This window comes from Triticum dicoccoides, chromosome 3A, assembly GCF_002162155.2.
Source record: "Triticum dicoccoides isolate Atlit2015 ecotype Zavitan chromosome 3A, WEW_v2.0, whole genome shotgun sequence".
NCBI classification, from domain to species: domain Eukaryota; kingdom Viridiplantae; phylum Streptophyta; class Magnoliopsida; order Poales; family Poaceae; genus Triticum; species Triticum dicoccoides.
This window is the reverse complement of record NC_041384.1, coordinates 715,010,001-715,033,189: the sequence shown is the minus strand read 5'-3', so window position 1 is coordinate 715,033,189 and position 23,189 is coordinate 715,010,001. Positions and strand designations below refer to the sequence as shown.

At 46.6% G+C, this 23,189-nt stretch overlaps 2 protein-coding genes and 1 pseudogene across 2 annotated transcripts; 1 reads left to right on the top strand and 2 right to left on the bottom strand.

Annotated features, from left to right (window-relative positions):
• Positions 1 to 1,550: 1,550 nt before the first annotated feature.
• On the bottom strand, positions 1,551 to 3,840 carry LOC119273072 (annotated as a pseudogene).
• Positions 3,841 to 3,852: 12 nt separating this feature from the next.
• Positions 3,853 to 6,503, top strand: LOC119270412 (cytokinin dehydrogenase 4). Its single transcript, XM_037552415.1, has 5 exons — positions 3,853 to 4,706; positions 4,837 to 4,964; positions 5,049 to 5,309; positions 5,429 to 5,691; positions 5,807 to 6,503. The coding sequence occupies exons 1-5, from the start codon at positions 4,100 to 4,102 to the stop codon at positions 6,129 to 6,131; spliced, it is 1,584 nt and encodes a 527-aa protein (XP_037408312.1). The 5' UTR covers positions 3,853 to 4,099; the 3' UTR covers positions 6,132 to 6,503.
• Positions 6,504 to 13,889: 7,386 nt separating this feature from the next.
• Positions 13,890 to 21,108, bottom strand: LOC119270411 (hexokinase-3-like). Its single transcript, XM_037552414.1, has 9 exons — positions 20,581 to 21,108; positions 16,730 to 16,877; positions 16,483 to 16,650; positions 16,027 to 16,101; positions 15,464 to 15,619; positions 15,271 to 15,369; positions 15,061 to 15,188; positions 14,547 to 14,628; positions 13,890 to 14,429 (listed from the first exon to the last, which is right to left on the bottom strand). Exons 1-9 carry the CDS (start codon positions 20,850 to 20,852, stop codon positions 14,034 to 14,036), a joined length of 1,524 nt encoding a protein of 507 aa, XP_037408311.1. The 5' UTR covers positions 20,853 to 21,108; the 3' UTR covers positions 13,890 to 14,033.
• Positions 21,109 to 23,189: the final 2,081 nt, after the last annotated feature.

The window sequence follows — 23,189 nt, the reverse complement described above, 5'->3', positions numbered from 1 at the left end:
ACGGCCTGAGGTGGTACTTACCGCCCTGGTTGCAAGTACGAGTTTGACTTTCCCGTCCAAAAGAAGTACTGCTTTGACGTCTGACGGTAAAATAAAAAGGAAATGCAAAAATGGAAGGATGTGCGAAATGAAAGTGCTCGCAAAAAAGTGTGTGCGTTCACGTGTCTGGCGATGACGGGTTGTGTGGACGGCATTGACACAGATGGAAGCAGTCAACAGGTCAAGTGCCAAAAGTGGTCGTCGCCAGCACCATCGATGGCGCACGGGTTGCCATGCGCTTCTTGGTGTAGTGGTTGGCCTGGCCCAACTTGAGGCGGTGTTCTGGAAGCAACCCCGGCCGTGAATATATCCATTCCATCAAGTGATTGCCGTTCTCTCCAGAATACGTAGCAGAATATGCTTGAAAAGAACTTGTTTAAGAGTACATTCCACATTTTACCTCCTAACGGTAGCATCGTGACAACTTTTACTCTGATATGAAAAATCTTGACCTTGTTTTTCGCGAGAAGGCCATGGCATATACTAAACTAGTAAAGTTATGCAACATGTATATGACCATCCTTAAAAAAAAGCTGAGGCTAAAAGGAACAAGGTATTTGTGTGTGGACTAGTCCACGAGCTGGTCATCCCACACTATCTTCTAAACGCATGTTTTCTTTATCCGTAACACTCAAAATAATCATAGAAAATATCACCATTCATCCAAAAATAGCTTGCAAATATCCCCATACAACAATAGTCAGCCGTCTCTTCTCCAAAAAAAAAAAAATCAGAGAGCCTGGGGTTCCTCTTCCTTCTGCTGGCGCCGCCATCGGTCCGCCTTGTCTTCGGTAGCCTTAGGGCCACAGGGCTCGGTGGATTTCGGCCCTTGCCGGTATGAGGGCTTCAGTTTTAGATGTTTCTTTGAATTTTGTTAGGGTTTGAGCCCTGCTCAGGAAGACGAGACAACGACGACTCCCTAAAGATGAAATAAGATTCTCCCCGCCTAGATCCTGTCACAGTGGTGCGTGTAGCATCGTCAATGTGCGTGGGATCTGTCTTTTATGGATTTGCTCGTAGTTCGTCTACATTCGTGTGTTTTCGGGTTGGATCCTTCCGATCTACGATACTCGTCATCGGTGGTGGTTGCTATTCTCGTGCGCTGGTCCTATATGGTCTTAACACGACAACTTCCCGACTGCCTACAAGCTTTGCTTGGCTTCAGCGAGGGGAAGGGCGATGATGGCGGCCGCGCCTTCGGCTTGCTTATAGTTGTCACTAGGTGGTCTACGGATCTAGATGTATTGTTATTATTACTGGTGTTCATTGTACCATCATGATTAAAAATGAATAGATCAAAATTTTCCCCTAAAAATAGTTCAAATGTAAATTTTATATCTGAGATAATCGGATGTTCAACAAGCTTTTCAAATTCATCGATTCAAAACTCAACGATACTTGAGTAGTAATCGACACAAGGCATCCCACACACTATTGCCCTTGAGCTTCATACGACAATCTATGAATGCAAATGAGCACATTCGCGCTAGCCAACGTGATAATTATCAAGTTCAAACATTGAGTGGGTCAATGTATTGACCAACATGTAGAGCAACAACAATCTCCAGGTTGACGAGGCTGACGGCCACATTGTCTCCGCTCGTGCAATATCCCTGCAAAACTTCATGACAACGTTGAAGATGGTGCACCACCGATGGGCCGATGACTCCACATTGCAATTATGGATCATGTGCGCGTTGCAGGGCGCAAAATGCTTTTGCTCAAGAAACGAAACGCACACGTTTTGCCAGAACAACGAGCACCCTTGCCTCATCCCTACAAAGTTGGCAGATACGGCCTTCCACACATAGCACATAAACTCATTCTCTATCATCAAGTACTCCGCTATCATGCTTACTCTAGAAAGTAACAAGAAATTCAGCAAAAAAGATCAGGCATTTGACCGAACAACCGTCGAGAGTGATGTCCGCCATGGAGGGCGTCGGCCGGGGGGATACTTGGCTACGGACATATCCTGGTTGGACGGCTGCGTAGTACAAGATGGGCAGTGTGTCCTTAGTTTGCGTCCTGTAAAGCCGTCCTTAGTTTGTGTCCGGTTAGCGAGACTGTTATGCGGACCGACAGGATATCGTGTTGGATGGTAAATTGCATCCGGACCGTCGAAATTGATGCAGATGGTTCAGGCGTCGTCGTTGGAAATGCCCTAAATGTTTCAAAAATGCACAAACGATGGACGCACGAAGGAAAATGTCTCACCATACGCCCTGCGCAACAGGGTACGACAGGAGCAGTAGAAGTTGCCTCCCGGAAGCAGAATAGTTAACGAATTAAACGGCAGCATTTGCGGCATGTGAGAGACGTGCGCGAAGGGTGGAAGGAATCTCCCTTTGTGGAGCCTGCCAACCAGCCAGCCACATACGCAGCCGCCCGGGGCGATGGACTCGACACAACGGTCAAAGCGGTCTCCGCCCTGACCAGGACCCGCGCCCCCTGCTTTGCTTTCTTTTGGCCTCCCTCTGGGTCGAGTTCGACCGAACCACTTGTCCGCACGCACCCCGTCGGCCAGTGCCCGTCCATCGCGTCGTGTCGGTGTCGGTCGGTTTCACATCGATCGCAGCCTCTTTCTTTTTCTACTCCTATTTTGTTACCCCGGACTCCACGCAGCGCATGCGTACGTGCGTCGTACGTGGCCAGGAACCCACGTACGCACGTGAGAGGGCACGCGACGGTCCAAGTCGTACCACAAAGGGTGGTTGCCTGTATCGTGTACGTACCTGTACACGTCGCCGTCAGGGGGATGCTGTTGGATACGAGAAACTAACTGCGCCTCCTCCGACCTCTCCTCTCCCACCTGCGCCTGCGTGCATGATTGCTACGTACGCGGACGCGGTTAACCGGGGAGGGAAAAACAAGAGTGGGTGAGAATGCGCGCCAGCCAAGTGGTCAAGCCATTCATCCTCCAATAATTATAACTGCATATCATTTGACAGCAGCTGCTCTGGTCGGTCAGTCAGTCTCCGGAAGAGAAGAGAAACAACTAGTCGTTATTTACCAGGTGTGATGATCCAAGCCCATACGTTTTTAAGGTAAAAAAAAATATTGACGAGAGCGTATCCTGACTGTCTGGCGATGGTGAACAGCATGTGAACATGGCACAAAGCATGTAGGCGTCGCTGCGGGCTGGGCGCGGACAGCCTCATGCGCGCCATGTGACCCTGCGACTGCGAGCGCAACGGCAGCAGCAGGTTCGGAGAAGATCCGTCCGTCGACCCGCCGGTGTCGCGTCGCCACGGGAATTTACAAATCCGGCCGGCAGGGCACGACAGCGCTTCGCTCTGCCGGAGCCTGGTGCCACTGGGAGGAACACACCTGCATGATCCATGGAGAATATATGATCTTTGCCGCGGCTGGCGCTCCATGCGGAATCGACCCGGTGCTCGATCGGCTGACAGGTTCTCTGATAGTCAGATATTGGAGTCGTGTCTCTTCCACTGGGGTACGTTTAACGGCCGGCAGAGGCAGACACATGGCACCCCGCCCATGCATACATGCTTCAGATGGACGAGACGGCGGAGACCGGGCTGTAAAAAGAAACATTTGCGCCACTACGGCATGTCTCCGTCCAGAATGTGCAAGCAAAAGCAACAGGGAAACCAAGCAGTCGGTCTTCCTACGGGTTCTACTTCTACGACCCAGCAGTGGCCGCGATTGGTTGACCGCGCCACTCACGTCCCCCCCTGCTGCTGCTGCTGCTGCTGCGGCTGCGTCGGCGTCGCCACCCAGCCGGCCCGCCCGCGCGCGCCCTTTAAATCTGCCCCTCCCTCCCACTCCTCCCTCCATCCATCCCCACGACGCCCTTCACTCTCCCCCTTGTCTCTCTCCGCCGCTCCTGTTGCACCCTCCAGCAAGCCAAGAACTCACTCGCGCGCCGGTAACTATAGGCAGGTTGGTTCTTCTCCCTTGCAAGTTTCCTCCGCCGGCGCCGGCTTGCCGTCCACCAACCTGCCGAACTGCGTGGACACTTGGGGAGGGCTAGCTAATCGGGGTTGGCCGCGCAGCTTTCCTGAGGTATATATAAAGTTAGTCCGGGGAGGCAGCCATGGTGAGGGTGTCGGTGGTGTGCTGCCTCAAGCTGCTGCTGCTGCTCGCCCTGGGCGGGGTGACCATGCACGTGCCGGACGAGGGCGTGCTCGCGCCGCTGGGCCCGCTGCGGCTCGACGGCCACCTCAGCTTCCACGACCTGGCCACCGCGGCCCGGGACTTCGGCAACCGCTGCAGCCTGCTGCCGGCGGCCGTGCTGCACCCGGGCTCCGTGGCCGACGTCGCCGCCGCCGTGCGCCGCGTGTTCCAGCTGGGCGAGCGCTCGCCGCTCACCGTCGCTGCGCGCGGACACGGGCACTCGCTGCTGGGCCAGTCCCAGGCCGCCGGCGGGATCGTCGTCCGGATGGAGTCACTCGGGGGCAGCGCCATGATGCGGGTGGTGCAGAGCGGAGGCGCCGGGGTGCCTGCCTATGTCGACGCCCCCGGAGGCGCGCTCTGGATCAACGTGCTGCATGAGACGCTCAAGCACGGGCTGGCGCCCAAGTCGTGGACCGACTACCTCCATTTGACTGTCGGCGGCACCTTGTCGAATGCCGGGGTCAGCGGCCAGGCGTTCCGGCAAGGACCGCAGGTCAGCAATGTCAACCAGATGGAGATTGTGACAGGTCTCATACAAACCCAGCCACACAAATTAATTAAGCACCAGGCATCATCATTAACTAGGAGTAGTCAGCAACAAATTAATCAGTAACTACATCTGTACCTGATCCATCGTCCCATGAACACCAAATGCAGGGAGAGGAGATGTCGTCACCTGCTCGCCCGAGGAGAACTCCGACCTCTTCTACGGCGCTCTCGGCGGCCTGGGCCAGTTCGGGATCATCACCAGAGCCAGGATCGCCCTCGAACCTGCACCAAAGATGGTACGTGAATACATGATCACACGAGCAAATCAATCATTTGTCACATTTCATTCAGTTGGACTGATCTCTTGGATACGGTTGCAGGTGAGGTGGATCCGGGTCCTCTACTCGGACTTCGCGAGCTTCACCGAGGACCAGGAGGCGCTCATCTCGGCGGAGGAGACCTTCGACTACATCGAAGGGTTCGTGATCATCAACCGGACGGGCATCCTCAACAACTGGAGGACGTCGTTCAAGCCGCAGGACCCGGTGCAGGCGAGCCACTTCCAGTCGGACGGGAAGGTGCTCTACTGCCTTGAGATGACCAAGAACTTCGACCCTGATGAGGCTGACATCATGGAACAGGTGAGTTGATTAATCATTTTCTCGCCCCATGTACATACAAATGCAGATGTTGACGCCTTTGGCCCGCCCAGGTTGTGTGTGGTTTTCAATTTGTCTAATCTTTGTCTTTGTCTTTGCAGGAGGTTGGTGTGCTGCTGTCTCGGCTGAGATACATACAGTCAACCCTCTTCCACACCGACGTCACGTACCTCGAGTTCCTGGACAGGGTGCACTCCTCCGAGCTCAAGCTCAGGGCCCAGGGCCTCTGGGAGGTTCCACACCCATGGCTCAACCTCCTCATCCCGAGAAGCACCATCCACCGGTTCGCGCGGGAGGTCTTCGGCAAGATCCTGAAAGACAGCAACAATGGCCCCATACTCCTCTACCCAGTAAACAGATCAAAGTAAGCAAAGCAGTTCCATCAGAAACCTAAATTTTTTACCACCTCTGTCCTCTGGTTGTACGTAGGTTTGATGGTAACGGATCAAGTGGTTAAATTGACACATTGTGGGGCGCAGGTGGGACAACAGGACGTCAGTGGTGATACCGGAGGAAGAAATCTTCTACCTGGTGGGGTTCCTGTCGTCGGCACCGTCCGCCTCAGGCCACGGCAGCGTCGAGCATGCGGTGAGCCTGAACGACAAGATCGTAGACTTCTGCGACAAGGCGGGCGTCGGGATGAAGCAGTACCTAGCGCCCTACACCACCCAGCAGCAGTGGAAAGCCCACTTCGGGGCGAGGTGGGAGACATTTGAGCGGAGGAAACACATGTATGATCCCCTAGCAATCCTAGCCCCAGGACAGAGAATATTTCCAAAGGCATCACTGCCCATGTCCTCTTGACAAACAGCATCCGCCATGTAAAGGACTTTGTAAAGCATATGGTGTACATAAATGTAGGGGACCCAAAAAATATCCCTTGTAAAGAGAAGATCTGCCGAAAAAGGCGGCCTGAAGAACACGCAGCATAGCAACTAGTAGTGGTGGGAGGTACCTCAACCAACACTTCAGAGTAGAGCAGCCTGACCTTTAACTCTGGAGGCAATCATGCGTTCCAGGATTATACTGGTTCGAGTAACGACACAAGCCCACCAGCTGTTGTTACAGCGTAGAGCAGAGTTGTGTAATAGCTAGCTAACCAGTGGAACTCATGTAGAATTGTTTGTGTTCATTCAGTCAATAATGGCAGAGAGTAACTTCAGGGTAGAACCTTCAGTCTCTTAAAACACTTGTCTCATCTCAGAACTACCTGCACAAGTTTTGTTAAGCAGGCTCTGTTAGTCTTTAGGAATCAAAATGATATGCTCTGAACTATGCATGCAATAGTAAAGTTTCTTGTCATTTAATCAACCACGCTTGTTACAAATAGTGAAGCTTTTGGAAGGAAATTCTCTTGATATGTGCATCCAACACTAACAGTTGATAGTCCGTAGGGTAAAATAGTGGTTCAACTTCTGCAGGGTATACGAATAATTGGTACCAAAGGAATGGGCAGGAACAAAAGTGTAAAGTTTTGGTGAGGAGGGAACAGAGAAAGAAATGCCCCAAAAGCTGAGCACACAGCAACGGATGCAATACACTCCTGCATTTTATACCAATGAATTGTGATCTACTGTTGTCCCTAATTATCTTCATAGGTAACAAAGGAGAAACAGCCCAAGACAAAAGTTCCTATTTATGAAGAAACAAAAAAAACTTACTCTACATATTGATGGCTACTTGCAGCCTTTTCCACACCTTTTTTCTGATAAAGTCTTGGTACTGGCAACTAAGTTGCTGCGTATTAAAAGCTGCGGTGTCAGTTGGCGAGCAATATCATCTAAATAAGTGGAAATAATAGCTGTGATATAGCACATCAGACTGGGAAAATGAAAAATCCTACGAAGCTTCAGAGAACAGGGTCCGGCAGGGCAGCTATTGAAAGTGAAATCATGCCGGCGATGTGTAACACATCTCAGCTAAACATTTGTGATGGGTTTCAGTCAGCCTGACAAGAACTGGATAACGTCGGAGGGCAATGAAAAAACTCGTGCTGATCTAGTCCACAATGCAGACAAAGAAACGGGCATGATTGATGTCCAGATGTTATGTTACACAAAAACCTGTCTAAATCTACCTGTACCATTTTGGACTGAACCAGCACAAAGCTGTGAGGAAATAATGGCACACTCTGTTAGCTGCCACCAGAAGCGTCACCTATCAACGACTATCATACACCACATGTGGATTTCAGCAACATGAACATCACTGCTATGCTCGTCTAACGGACATCACTCCGGACCATATTAGAAGCATAGGCTCAAAGTATTACAGACTGAAACTAGTCCTTTGATCTGACAATACACAAGCATTCAGTTCCAGCTTATCCAACGATCACTGGTTACGGACTGCAAAGAAACAAACACATGCGATGTATGTAGTACCAGTTAACTGAACACAAACAATTGTACATGAGTTCCGAGTATAACAGATTGACACTAATTCTCCTACATGAGTTCTGAGTATAACAGATACAAACTTCTCATTTGATCTGACAACACACAAGCATTCAATTCCAGCCTATCCACCGATCACCGGTTACGGACTGCGAACAAATAAACACATGCAATATATGTAGTACCAGTTAACTGAACCCAAACAATTCTACATGGGTTCCGAGCAACATAACATACGGAAACTAAATTATACATGAGTTCTGAAGTACTATAACAGACTGAAACTAGTCATTTGATCTGACAATATACAATCATTCAATTCCAGCTTATCAATCGATGACTGGTGACGGACTGCGAAACAAACACTTGCAAGTGCAATGTACGAGTTGAAACAACAGTTGGTGAAATGTCATTCATGTCCAGGGACAGGCTGATTGAACACTAGGAGAGGATGCGGATGACGGGTCTAAGTGGCCTGAAAGTGCCGGCGATTGACCTCACTTCCACCGCTAGACAGTCTCTAATCAAAGCCTGTCCCCCTGTAAGATCAATCATTCATTCAGAGTTCAAGGATCAACAGAAACTGACAGCAATGGCGGCGAACCACACGACAGCCGAATCAGCGATACAATCGCTCCAAAATCGACCAGTGCTGGTATGCGCAGCCATGCAATCGTCAGGTAAAAATTGCAGAGTAGCTGACACCTGACAGCAACAGGGAGGATCAAAGCTGGACAGAAACAGAATTCGCCGCCGCGACCGCACAGCCCGACCGTCGTCCCAGAAGCAAAACCCGCCGGATCATTGCCCGTGCCAGAAACAAATTCCGCGCGACGGAAGCAGGGACGGGTGCTGGCCCGGCCGGAATCAATCCCTAGGCCTGCGGCCGCGGCGCACGCGCCACGGATCGGAGCGGTAATTAAGGGGAGCCTGAATCGGGGAGGGCGGGGAGGGAGAGTTCACGGTGCGATCGATCGACGGGGCGCCGGCGCCGGCGCCGAGGAGGGAGGGAGGGCGAGGCGGGCGTGCCGCGTTGCGCGGGGAGGTGGAGGCGAAGGCGAGCGAGAGAGAGAGAGAGGCGGCAATGGCGGACGCACGGCCGGGGCTGTGTGGATGGGCCTCGCGGCTTTCGCGGCGTGTGGTCCACCCGCGCGCACGTAGTAGTGGTGCTGCTGGTAGTAGGGTGGGCCGCTTCTTCTAGCGCTTGGAGTTTTTAGCAGGCTTCGGCTGTTGTTCGTTCATTAAAAATCGCTCTTGCCCTAAATTTTTTTTTAAATCGCTCGCCTTCACGAACAAGTCGTCGAAATCACTAGCTAAGGGTTACCCCTTGCGATGGTCATCTTATCTTCTTAGACGCTGATAAATGGCACACATCATGTGCATCACTTATCGCAATCTGGTTGTTTTCCCTTTTTTTTCATATATTCGTTTATTCAAAACGGTTTTCATTCTAAACCGTGCATTCAAATCCTGAACCATATTCACCGTTAGATTTCTTGCATCAAACACTTTGAACCTATATCGCATGTTAAGAGGTTTTGATGAATTGTTTCTATGAAAAACTGGATAAATAAAACTAAAATGGATACAGAAAAAGGGAAAGAAAAAAATGGTTCACGCAAAAACTTGAAAAAACGGATCCCGGAAGCACGGCCACAGTTTTTCACTTTTTTTTGGAACACAGGCTATGTTTTTTTTTCGGAGAAGCGGAGTTGTGGTTCTCGTGGAAGCAAAACTATGCTTCCATGTGAGACAAATATGTGCTTCTCATGGAAGCACAATTTTAATTACAAAAGAATATTCACACATGTTTTCTCCAAAATGTTGGAAAAACATGCCAATTGAAGCATCACGCCACTTCCTTCTCAGTTATGTGGATTCCCTTCGTTGCATCCAACAATTCCCTACAACCGATTTAATCAAAGGTAAAATGGTGCTTTGACCTGCTGGCTACAGTTCTTCAAGCATACACCCGCCAGTGCAGCATACCACCATTATCCAGTGGTCTCCTCCGTTGGCCGGACGTGTCAAGCTGAACGTGGACGGATCGGTCAACGAGACTAATGGTGGCTTGACGGGAGCCGGCATGATCCTTCGCGACAGCGACGGCAACATCGTCTTCTCTGCTTGCCGCTCCATACGACACTGCTCCGGACCTCTTCAAGTTGAGCTTTTGGCATGCCATGAGGGTTTAAACCTTGCTCTTCAGTGGTCTACTCTCCCAGTGGACATCGAGATGGGTTGCATGGATGCAGTCAGGTTGATCAAGTCGCCCACTCTTGACAGATCACCTCATATGATGTTAGTTCAGAAAATTAAAAGGCTCTTTGGTGAAAGGGATAACTCTATTGCTCATGTAAGTAGGAACCAAAACGTTGTCAGTCATACCCTTACTGGCTTCGGACGCTCGGAGGGCCGGACTGCAGTATGGTTGCGCTCTAGGCCTGCAGATGTTCCTCTGCTTTGTAGGAACGAACTCATCATGCGTTGAGTAATGAAATCCCTTTTAACCCCGCAAAAAAAAAACCCTAAAAAACGATCTAGAACCCCAGAAAGTTTACAAAAAGAAATTTAGAGGGAGTGCCCAAACAAATGGCGGCAATTGGACATACCCGTAGGTGTACTCTCATACCACCAAAAATGACCTTTGGAGGTCCCCCCGACCCCCGTAGTGGTAACCTCCAATTAGTCTTTTTTTTGAGGATCGGTAACCCCCAATTAGTTGTTCTCACAAATTACACGCAGCATAGCACTCGCTAAACCACGCATGAGCAGGTCCGGCCCATTATAAGCCAAAGATTCCAAGATGGGCCGCGTCTTCTAGCGCATCGAGGAATGGTTTCGAGAAGGTCTAGGCTGAGGCTTGTTTTCATAACATTCTATATCTTTTTTTCACTACGTTTTTTGGATTTCTTTTCAACTTTTACTTTTTTTGTTTTCCACCGGTCTTCTTTTTTTTTCCACTCAAATTCACACATAAAATTCAAAATTTAGAACACATTTCAAATTTTATGAATTTTCTAATAGTTGTGAACATTATTTGAATCGTGAACTTTTTTTGAATTTCTCGCACATTATTTGAAGTCCTGAATATTTTTTAATTTCTTGAATTGGTTTAAATTCGTGATTTTTTTTGAATTCATGGTTTGTTTGAATTTAATTAATATGTTTCAAGTTCATGAATATTTTTTGAAACTATGAATATTTTTCGAAATTCATGAATTTTTTTCATAGTTGTGAATAAACATTTATACATTTTTAATTCCATGAACTGTGTTAAAATCCAAATAAAAGGAATGCATAGACATTTTTTGAATCCGCAAATATTTTTTAATATGCAAACATTTTTGAATTCATGGAATTTTTAAAAGCAATTGTGAACTCTTTTCAAAATTTATTATGCTAAAGGAAAGCACCGCTAAAACAACATTGGAAAAACCTCAGAAAGTGAGCGGACAAATGATATAGGAACCGAGCGATGCGACAAAAAAAAGAGCGAGTGGTCTAGCAGTGACCGTCTCATTATGCACGAGAGCTATATCTCACTTGGCGCGAGATGGGGAGTTGCTCTCAGCTAAAGGAACAACTCTCTCGATTACTAACTGGGCCGACCGGTTTCTCTTCTTCTATTTTTTTGCTTGCTGGCTCGCAACGAGCTATCACTTAACTGGGTGTCTCCTATTTTGCACGTAGGTCGCACGTTAGTTAGGTACCTAGCGCGTACCCCGAAATCACTAATTAAGGAGTACTCGTTGCAAGGAACATTTCACTTTCTCTGGTCGCGACAAGTGGTGCACATGCAACGCGCCACTTGTCGTAATATGGGAGTTTTCCCTTTTTTTAGATCCGTTTATTCAAAACGTTTTATCTCTTAAACCATGCGTCCAAATTTCGAACCGTTTTCACCATTGAATTCCTCGCGTCGAGATCTTCAAAACTAGATCCCATGTTGATAAGTTTTGACAAACTTTTTTCCACGAAAAAAACGGACGAAAAAAACCGGGCGAAAAAACTGAACCGGGAGCACGATTTTTTTCCCTTTCCGAAAGAGGCATGCCCGTGCCTCTTGCGAAATCACAACGGTACCTCTCGTGGAAGCAAAACCATGACTTTCGTGGAAGGAAAAAAATAGAAAACACGTTTTTTTTCTGTTTCCGAGAGGCACGGCCGTGGTTCTCGCGAAAGCACAACCGTGCCTCTCGCGAAAGCAAAACCGTGACTCTCGCGAAATAAAAAAACAGAAAACACGTATTTTTCCCTTTCCGAGATGCATGGCCGTGACTTTCGCGTAAGCACAATCATGCCTCTCGCGGAAGCAAAACCGTGACTGTCACGAAAGAAAAAAAAAACAGAAAACACGTTTTGGTTTTCCCTTTCCGAGAGGCACGGCCGTGACTCTCGTGAAAGCACAACCGTGCCTCTCGCGGAAGCAAAACCGTGACTCTCGCGAAAGAAAGAAAAAACAGAAAACGTGTTTTTTTTGTTTCTGGAAGACACGGCCGTGACTCTCGCTAAAGCACAACCGTGCCTCTCGCGGAAAAAAAACCGTGACTTTCGCGAAAAAAAAACGCGTTTTTTCGCGCAAAAAAAATATCTCGAATTTTTTTTTGATCGAAAAGCTAAGAAAGACCGGGGGAAAACCAAAACGTCGAAAAAAAACTGTTTAAAAAGCTGAAAACGCATGCGAAAAAATAAAAAAAATATTGAAGGGAGCGTCCAGAGCGCGACACGTGGCGAATGGCTGAGAGCGCGCCAAGTGGCGCTGGTCGTTGCGAGGCTCGCGAAGGAGCGCTCGTTAACTAGTTGCTCCTGCGTACCTCCTCCAGCATCTGATCCTCTTTTGGGCCGTCCCATTTCAGATTTCTTCCGGTCCCTTCGAGTTTTTCATTTTTTTTGTTTCCAGTTTTATGTTTGGCCTTTGTTTCTTCTTCCAGATTTTTCTTTCCTTTTACTTCTTAATTTTTTTATTCGATGTTTCTTTTTCTTTTTCTTTTTTTTCATTTTCTATTCTCCTCTGTTTAATCTTTTTTTCCTTTTCTTTTTCACGAACATCTTTCCAATTTGTGAACATATTTTGAGATCAACAATATTTTTCAACTTCTGAACATGTTTTGTAATTTGGAAAACAGATCAAATTCATGATTTTTTTTTACAAATTTGCAAACATTTTCTGAATTCACGGTCCTTTTTTTTTTTTACAAATTTGCATTTTTTGTGAAATGAAGAACATTCTTTGGAAATTGGGGGATGATATTTGTAATTCCCAACAATTTTTTTAATGAATTTTTTTAAATGCTTGGCATTATTTTAAATTCAGAAACATTTGAGGGTTGGTAATGTTTCAAGAGACATAGTACAGACGTGGACGTTTACAACACACAACTAATCCATATGAGCACTCCTGAGAGACTGAGGCAACATGTTTTCATAGTCTGTCATCATATGCAATGGGCACAGCGTTATATCTCAGGAAGAACAGCGCCAAAATATTTATAATAAATATAGGGAATACGTGAGCACCTGTTCTAAGTTTAGAACTTAAATCTAGGTGCGTTGATTCCACCACAAAGAACAAAATCATCTAAGTTATGTTTTGGTCTATTCAGCTACTTGACGCAAGTTGGTGCACCCTAAGAGCATGTCTCTAACCGATCTCCTAAAAGGCGTTAGAGGAGGATAAATTGGGGTTTCCTCTTCTAACCGGCACCTATCCAAACCTCTGTCACTATTAGATGAGGAATTGTTTTTACTCCGGCGACAACCGAACACCTCCGCGGCCACCCCGTTGCCTCTGCTTGTTGCCCCACTCCGAAGACGGTCGCTGCTGCCGCCGGAGTCGAGGTCTATTGCTGTCGTCGCAACATAGAAATTCTAGACACAAGGAAACATGAGGTAAGATCATGCTTGTGTTCTCACCTCATAGAAATCTTGGTTATTGTTCCAAACAGCACCAAAGGCAGACATCTTCGTATTAAAAAATCAGTACCTCAAAATTCCAACCATTTTCCTTTGTTCCAAAGTGAAGAGAGAAAAAATGCAGCAGCAAACCAATTGCCAAACAATAAATACAGAAAACAAGAAATGCAACGGTCAAAACAATTGCCAAACAAGAAACGCAGCAGCAAACCAATTGCCAAACAAGACATAGGAGAAGATATTATTATTATTGAGCCAGAACGGGGAGACATCTCTGCACATGACCCGATTTCATATATATATTATATGAATTATAGATATCAAACAATGTCCCTTTTTACATTTGCACAGAGGGCCAAGCTGTATCACCATGTCTCTCTGATCCACCACTTCCCTATATGGAACCTCCTCCCCTTCCTCCTTGTTGTTGCTGTCTATTCGACGAATGTACCGCGGCCAGAAGCGCGGCCCCGGTACCCGGCCCATCCACCATCACGCGCAGCGTCACCGTCTGCGCCACCTCCTCGCCCAGGATCTCCACCAGGGCTTCATCCAGGTACTCCTTGAACACCGGGTACTCCTGGTACAGGCTGCCCTCGATTGCCACCACCGTCTTCTTTGGTTGCTCTCTCATTCTTCCGCTCGAGGAGGCCGCACTGGCGCTCCCGTCTCGGCCCAGCTTTTTCAGTATGCCCACGATGCCAGCAGCGGCGAGACGGGCAGCTCTGTGGGTCACGATGTCGCAGATTTTGACCACCAGCCTCCGAGTCTTCAGAGGGGCATTGGGGATCTGGAATGGGAACAATCAAAAGATGAGGAGAGAGTCGCATGCCTTGGAAAAATAGAGGATTGCTGTTAGAGCAGCTGCATGGGATTTATACACAAGGTGCAGCCGGGAAAAGCTTACCTTCAGGTGTTCTTGCAGTATCCTTCTGACTTCGCTCAGATCTTGTGAATCGTCCTCGCAAATTGCTGCCAGATATGGTGTGCTGGAACACAGAGGAAGATGAGATAAATGCTACTATTCGAAATTAAAATACTGAATTAAAAATGCAGCTTAATATCCAGAGTCTCGGTTAAGCGGATAAGCAACAATGTAACACAGGAGAAATATTCCATGAAATATTCAGCTAATTGTACGACAGACTATTGGGTCGAAATTGGTAATGGCAAGTGCTGACAAGCTACAAAACCAGGTAATCCTATAACATTGATATGGAGAAATATTGAACTGATACTAAGCAAACATTTGATGCATGGTTTATAAGGCAGTAAAGCAACCTAAAGCGAGCACCACCCGCTCTGACGCTTAAGCGACGCCTATAAGAGACTAAAGCGGGCATATTTCTAAGGCGCTGCCACGGCGCCTTACCGCTTAAGCGTCTGAAGCAGGACAAGGATTTCATGTGTGGAAATACTACCTCAAAATAAAAGGGGTTGACAGACTTTCGGCACCATCACCAAAAATGTCTGATTCTTGGGCCATTCTTTGGAGTACCAGTCTTGCAATTTCCCCAAGGTAAATACCTGAGATCATTTTCTCAAAGCCCTGTATCACAGACAAGCAAGTTACATCGTATTAACAACACTACAAAGATGCAATAAGATTGAAATTTGCATAGCCTACTTACCTGATCATTGCGATTTTGTGTCTCGTCATCCAAAGAGATGTCATAAGCAGTTCTTGGCAAATGTGATGACCAGAAATTTCCCCATTCCATGTTAACTACCTGGTGCATAGAATACTTTGTTGTAAGAGACTTGTGTTTCAGTTTATACAATAAACTATAAGCCAATTACAGATAAAGCAGAAAAATAACATACCATTCCTCCAGAGTTTGTAAGAAGACCCTGACACTTGATAATTGCATCAGTGCGTTCGATATAGCAAGCGTTGGTGCCGGCCCCAATGATCACAGCAGCCACTGTATCCTTGTAATAATAATGCCCTAGAGCTAATGTCCCCACAGTATCATTGACCTAAGTACAAAATTAACATAAAAGATTAATCATTTAAATGTGTGACAATGTACAGATATTTTCAGAAATACAAGAAGCATAACGGAGCCCGTGCTAATACATGTAGCTTTGAGAATGAAAATATATGGCAGCAATTTTTTTGCATAATTACTTTAATCCAATTAATATTTTGCCATGCTAAAATATAGAACTGTTAAAGGAAGGCATGGCATTGGGAAAAGAGATTTTTGGATTTTAAAATGCTTCATTTGCATTTGAAAGTGTGTCTACACAAAAATTAGATGTAATAGCACGGGTAGTGGCACACAATAATCGTAAATACAGCAAGTCAGTTATCTGTGGTTCTCAGCTGAATGAAAGCACAAAAGTAACTAAGTATTAAGCCAACAAAAGTTGGTAAGACCTACCAGTGCAGTAACTCGCATATTTGATCCACACCTAGCAAGCGCCTCATCTAAGCACTGAGAGACATCTTTCCCAACCTGAGGATCCATGGTTCACATGAGTTGGAAATGAACATTTCAAGAAGTAGACAAGTAAATATACACCAAAAGAAAACAACGTGTGATTCCGGAAGGATGAGAAATAAAGGGCTAATCATAGGTGTTGATACCAACAACCATTGGCATTGGAAATTTACATGTGTAAGTAAACCCCCATTTTCCATACAGAACATACAGATATTAACCAGAATAATTTCATAAACTACTCAATCTCATCAAGACCATTTTAACAACTTTATCATCCTATTATAATCACTAGAGACATTTACCAATATTACAACTTAAATGATGTAGGACTGGATGGATAACATGGAAAACAACATACAGGAAGGTATTATTCTGTGCGGGAAAAAAACTTACTGTGTCTCCAACTGAAAACCCCTTAGTCCACCTAATTAATGACCCTGAAGAAACTGAATTCTGTCTAACAGGGAAAGAAAATGTAAACCCAAGTGGCTTTTGGGCATCTTTTCCATCTTCTCTTTCAACAAAATTTTTGAGTGTCAAGGCAACAAAGTTGAATAAATCCTGCAGTTGAATTAATCCTCAGAGAAATGTACCAAATACACATCTTACAAACATAGATATAATACAGCAAGACAAGTACCTGACTTGTGCCCATCAACTCCTCAGAGATGGCATGAGTTTCAACCCTCTGATTAATAACGGTTGTAGATCCAGCATCAATTTCAACCCTCAAGACTCTAAAGTCTGTTCCTCCAAGATCAATGGCATAATATACACCTTCTTCATCCCTGTCAAAGTGCATTACCAAAGACAATTCAATATGACTGTTGCGTATGCAAAATGCATATGAGAAGGGGGCAGAAAAGCTATTGGCATTATGAATAATATCTCTCCATTGGTCATAGCATATTTTAATAAATGAACCATGGCATGGCAACTTCAAACAGAGCGGCTGCAAAGAGAAGTTCTATTTGACGGGAAATAATCCAATTGCTGAACCATTCAGAAAAATAATAATTAAAACATAGTTTGTAGCTGTGTTTGGTATATGAAGGATCACAGATGCGTTGGGTAAACAGAACTAGTATGCACCTTAACTCCAGTGAGTCACCACAAAATAAAAATCAATGAGAAAATGAACTTGTGTTTTAAATAAATTTTTAGACTTGGGTGACTTGCATATTTGGTCCTATAAGTTGCAATCAACCATCCATAACAACAGATTTTCTACAAGGCTAATCTTAAATAGATATGATGGCTCAAATAGTTTCGAGTCATGCATCAGTGCAGTAGCTACCAATGCATGCAGAATGCGCAGACTGGAGCTGTAGCCATTGGTGTGCCCAATTGTGACTTACTGAGAGAGAGGTGTTTGTGCGGCGCATGTTCTGCTGCTTTTCTGTTCTTCTCCTTTTATATTCATTAAAGGGAAATTGAACGTGATGTGCTTTACGCAACAAACCGATCATGCCGTGCCATCCCATGGACTAGGTCGTGCAGCTGGGCCACGTCGAGTGCTAGCTAAACGCACGAAAACGAAACACACAACAAAATTGTGTTGTCATGCATCAGAAAACAGAAAAAACGCTAACTCAAACAACCTAGCGTGTATGCTGCCATGGCAGACAAAACAGCCTGGAGGGCCGCCATGGCTCAGTCATTCTGTTAACTGAATGAACCAATACGAATGAACTATTATCCCAACAACTAAGCACGCAGAGACACCTTCATAACAGATGAAACAACCTTCATGGCATATGTGCATCATGTGTTAGCTGCCAGCACACCTGCTTACTGCTCACCCTCTCTGTCGACTGTTGTTATCCCAGACTAATGTGTGTACACTACCACGGTAACAGTAGACTATTAGGCAAGATGCTACAGTTGGCTTATCACTGCCATACAACGTCTTTAAATATTTACATGCCAGATTTGCAAACCAATATTGTAAGATAGTTAATTAGTTACTCTGTTTCCAGAGAGGAGATGAGAGGGGGTTAATGCACACTACAGTGATTAAGGCCTGAACTAACAAAATAGAAGAGGTTTTCCAGGTGTACAGTTGCTGTGTGGTCCAATGTGCAATTATACATAAAACATGAACATGCTTAAACAGGTCAACACACTGATACATGGTCACTAAAGAATAGTCAAAGAAAAAAAAAAGGGGGGCAGCCCCAGTGCATGTAGCTCCCGCTTGCGCAGGGTCTGGGGAAGGGTCCGACCACTTTGGGTCTATTGTACGCAGCCTTTCCCTACATTTCTGTAAGAGGCTGTTTCCAGGACTTGAACCACTGCACTAAGGCTCCCCTTCAAAGAATAGTCAAAGAAAGAAAAAAAATATAGATGTCCCACATTGATGTTTTAGATTGCTTCCCTATGAAGAAGTTTTATATATTTTCAAATGTTTTTTTTTGTTCATTGTTGCTGCCTTATTTGGGGAAGGTTAGATGTGACATCCTTAGAAAACATCTAGATGTGAATTAGACAAACTGTTTTCAAATATGATTTTGGTCAAACATTAGTCAATACTATATTGCTTCACATTTCATAGGATACACATCTACCAAAGAAATACCTACTAAAAGGTTTTCCCTGTCAAGGGGTTTTATATATTCTCAAGTATATGATTTTGGTCAAACATTAATTAATACTACATCGCTTCAGATTTCATAGCACTCTACATCTAACAAAGAAATACCTACCAAGAAGTTTCCCTGTGAAAGAGTTTTATATTTTTTTTTCATTTTCAAATATGACTTTGGTCAAATATTACTTCATACTATATTGCTTCCCATTTGATAAGACACTACATCGAGCGAAGAAATACCTACCAAAAAGCCACACTGGCAATGATCAAGAAACATCAAAGAACTAAAATCCAAATGTATGACAGAAACAAAAGTACAAAAGGCCAACCAAAACCAATGTGGATCTGTCTGCTGTGCAGTTATAGGTTCTACCAGCAGGCCAAGCTGTTGCAAGTGCAACAATCCAATAAGCCACCGATCGCAATTACGCCAAGACAAGAACAAGTTTGGTGAACAACTTAATGAACGACGGAGCTTGGTTTCTGCTTCGGCCTTCGCCGCACCACAATGCTTGGCTTCAAATCAGATGAACCCCAGCAGAACAGCACAGAGTTGGACCTTTCAACTCCATTGTGTCGTCTACAGTAGAACACAGAGGAAGGGGGGGAAATATAACAAAAAGGCTGTGATTCGACACACAATCGACAGGAGATATTCTCCCAACTAAGATGTGCGGCCTCCCAAGCAATGATTCTCATCTGACAGAGAGCGTCACCGGCCACATTGCGATTGTGGAATACAACCTGGCCTGTGAACCCAATGCCGGCCCGCCGGCCACTCTCAAGTGTTGGTAGATTCATGTACTAAAGATGCCCCTTTATGGCGGTCCGGGCAACAACCCCGCCCGCCATGAATGCAAGCTCAAAGCAACAGGGGGCAGTGCATGCCCCAGGCAGCAGCACAAGCGCCCACATGTCAAATTCTTGGCATCTGGCATATTAACTATTTTCGCCCCAGAGCAGCATCAACGCCACGGCATAAGCACAGCAGGCAGGCATCAAAACTATACAGATCCTTGGAAGGATGGCGATTGGAAACAGAGCTTGCAATCCAACGCAGAGACAAAGCAACAGATGGATGCCGCTCCAAGAAGTTGAAGTGGCAGCATTGTGGACTGACGGCGCAGTGGCGTGGAATTCAGAAGGCGGGTGGGCGGATGCGCGCGGCATTATGCGGAATCGAATAAAGAGCGGGCATTTCTTTTCTTTACGAACACAATAAACATCGGGGAAAAAGTAACGTCCCAGGTGCGTTTACTGTTGGGGGTGAATGAGCGCGTCGGAAAGGCGGACGGGGTTGCGACCCGGATACGTTCGGCATTCCACAACAGGGCCAGACATGGCCGCCGAGCAGGAACCTCTGAAGTGGTGTGTGCAGCGTTCAGACCGACGGCCATCCAACTTAGCTGGCAGTGGAAGACCCAACCAATGCATATCGCTCAGTCAAAACTCGACGGAGAAATCTCTGAAGTGGTGTGTGCGACCTCGCGGCGGCAGCACCTCGTCTCCCGGGAAAGAAAAGCGTGAACCACGGCGAAGGGGGTTGGCCACATTCGCATGCGGAAAAGCGGATTGGCGAGGCGAGATTGGAGGGCATGATCCAACCACCGGAGGGAGGGAGAAAGAAAGAAAGAAAGAAAGCGTTCGTTCAAACAGATAAAGATGGCAGGAACCAAACCAAAGGCTTTACATGTTTCCTTTTTCCGCTCCGCCGAAGAATCACACCGAGTTATTTTAAAACCAAAATAAAAGCAGGGACCAAGAAACCCGAGAAAAGCAGCGTGAGGAATCGCCAGGGAATCGCGAGGAAGGAAGCAGGCAAAGAAAAGGCGGCGGCGGCGCGAGGCCCGGCGGCCGGAGCAGCAGCAAGGGAGGGGAAGGAGGGGCCTTGGGGGCCGTACCCGTTGGGGAGCGCGTCGACGAAGGTGAGGAGCATCTTGAGCTTGCTGCCGCCGTCGGAGGCGAGCCCCGCGTGCATCTCGACGACCATGGCGTCCACCACCTGGCGCAGGCGCGCCGGCGGCGTGGCGCAGCCCTCCTCGAACTCCCGCAGCAGCGCCACCGCCCGCCGCCAGCGCGCCCTGGCCGCCACCCGCTGCGCCACCATCACCGCGGCGATCGCGCACGTCACCGCCGCGCAACCCGCCGCCACCCCGAACCCCGCCTTCCCCATCGCCCGCCGCCGCCCCCTCCGCCGATCACGCCGCCATCCAAACCCCTCTCCCCGCCTCCCTCCCCTACCAGCTGCTGCTCCCGCCCGGCCACCGGCCACGCCGGAGGGAATGGCGAGGGGGGAGGATGGAACAGAGCGGGCGGGCGGCGGGGTGGGGAGTAGTCCGGTCCGGTCGGGTCCGGACCGTAGTGGGGTGGGGCAGCGAAGGGGAAAGGAGACGGGAGGCGAGAGAAGAAAATAGAAAATCAGGGGAGAAAGGAAAGCCAAGAGCGTGGCTGCGGCCTGCGTCCGCTTTTATTTATGCTGGGGGCGATCTTCCTATCCCGCCCTCGGCCTTCCCCCATATTGCCAACCGACCCTCGGCCCATGTGCGCTTCGGTTTCAATTTTTCGAAATCTTCTTTCTGCTGCCTCCCCTTCTTGGGCGGTTTGACCTGCCGCCTCGCTCCCTCCCATCCCCGGCCCGTCGGGCTTGGGTTTAAAATAAAGCTGCGGATTTATATATGGGTTTTTAGCCCCATCTCATGGCATGCATGGGTGGCGAAATTTTGTGACCATGGTTTTTCTTTCTATATATATATTTCATTTCCATGTATCATGTGATTCACTTACGTTAATTAACTTGCCTTTTGCATCACTTCCATATATCATGTGGTTTACTTATGTTACGTATCAATTCCATGATTTACATACCATGCATGGCATCCTACATTCTTTATTGTTTTTTGGTAAGTTTAGATTGTTTTCCGTACGCGTTTGATCGTGAATCGCATCACATCCCATATTCTTTATTGTTTAGGTAGATTTATATTATTTCCTGTACGCATTTGAGCACTAAGATAAAGCCGCGGATTTGCGGCCCGGCCGGATGGCTTTTTTATTACCCCATCTCATCCCATGGGTTGCACATTTGTGACTATGACTTTTATTTCTTTTTCCTATCTTTGGAAATGCAATGGCTTGAGCACATCACTCTCAAATCTTTGTCTCAATTAACATGCGTGCTCGAAATAGCATGGTGCACCTCATCAGCTCTAGAGAATGGATGTAGACATGTGGGAACCCAAAAGCTTAAATCCTTTTCTTTAAAGTCAATCACCGAGGAGAGTTTCTCCACTTGAGAACATTGCTCCGGAAGAAAGAACTTGTTGTAACTTGTAGCGTTTGTTGGTTTTGTTGATGATTGATATCGATGTTACTTGTGTTATCCCGGCAAAAAAGGGGAGGCATTTGCCCATGAAAAGAATAAAGTTTTCATCTCTGTATGTTCCCTGGGAAAATGAATGAGAGCACAATCCAGCAACAAAACGGCCCTTTCCCTACCTTATTTACAGCCGTGCAATTGTACATTTCAATCTGGCGACTAATTTTTTTTTTGAGGTTATCTGGCGACAAATTAAAACATACCGTTCTCATCTATAGCGATGTGTGGTGTTAAGTGGCTTTGTAATTTTGGTAGGCAAAGTGTTTGGGCACAAATATAAAAATAATCACTAAATTGGCTTGGCTTACGAATCTTTGAGATAATCACGAATAGTTGCCAAAAGCTAACGAATTTCAATCTTGCTGAAACAGTGTGTGCCTAAACAAAATGGTGTAGGCATTTGGAGATGCCAACCAAGGAGCCAAGTTTTAATATTCTTTTATTTAACGATGAGTATTTCTCCTATATTTGGGCCTACACGTGTTGTACTAGGTTATCTACAAAGACATCGGCTCTAATAAATCATTGGCATGTCAAATATGATAAAAATATATAGTGTTTCTTTTATATTTGTGCAAAAGGTCAGGGTGTTTTGCATTTTATAAAATAATACAATGGCATTATTGATGAGAAAATCCTAAACAAAAACCTTACGCAAAACATTGATTTTTGTAAACAAAACAAAATTAAACTTAATAGCGCACGCCAACTACTGCCAACCCAAAAGAAAATCAATCTTAAAAAGGCAACAAAGCAACACCGCTCATTTGGCGATGACGTTGCATCCTTAACAATGCCAGCAAGCCATGAACCACGACAAAGCAACCTGGACGGCACATGACGCAACGACACAAAAGTGGCAGCTGCAACAATTACTGGCCTTGCCAGCAAGCCATGAACCACAACAAGGCAACCTGGACGGCATATGACACAACGACACAAAAGTGCCAGCTGCAATAATTACTGGCCTTGCCCGAAAAGGTGGCGTGACATCCTCGACAATGCCAGCAAGCCATGAACCACGGCAAAGTAACCTGGACGGTACATGACACAACGACACAAAAGTGCCAGCTGCAACAATTACTGGCCTTGCCTGAGATGGTGGCGTTACATCCTCACCAATGCCAACAAGCC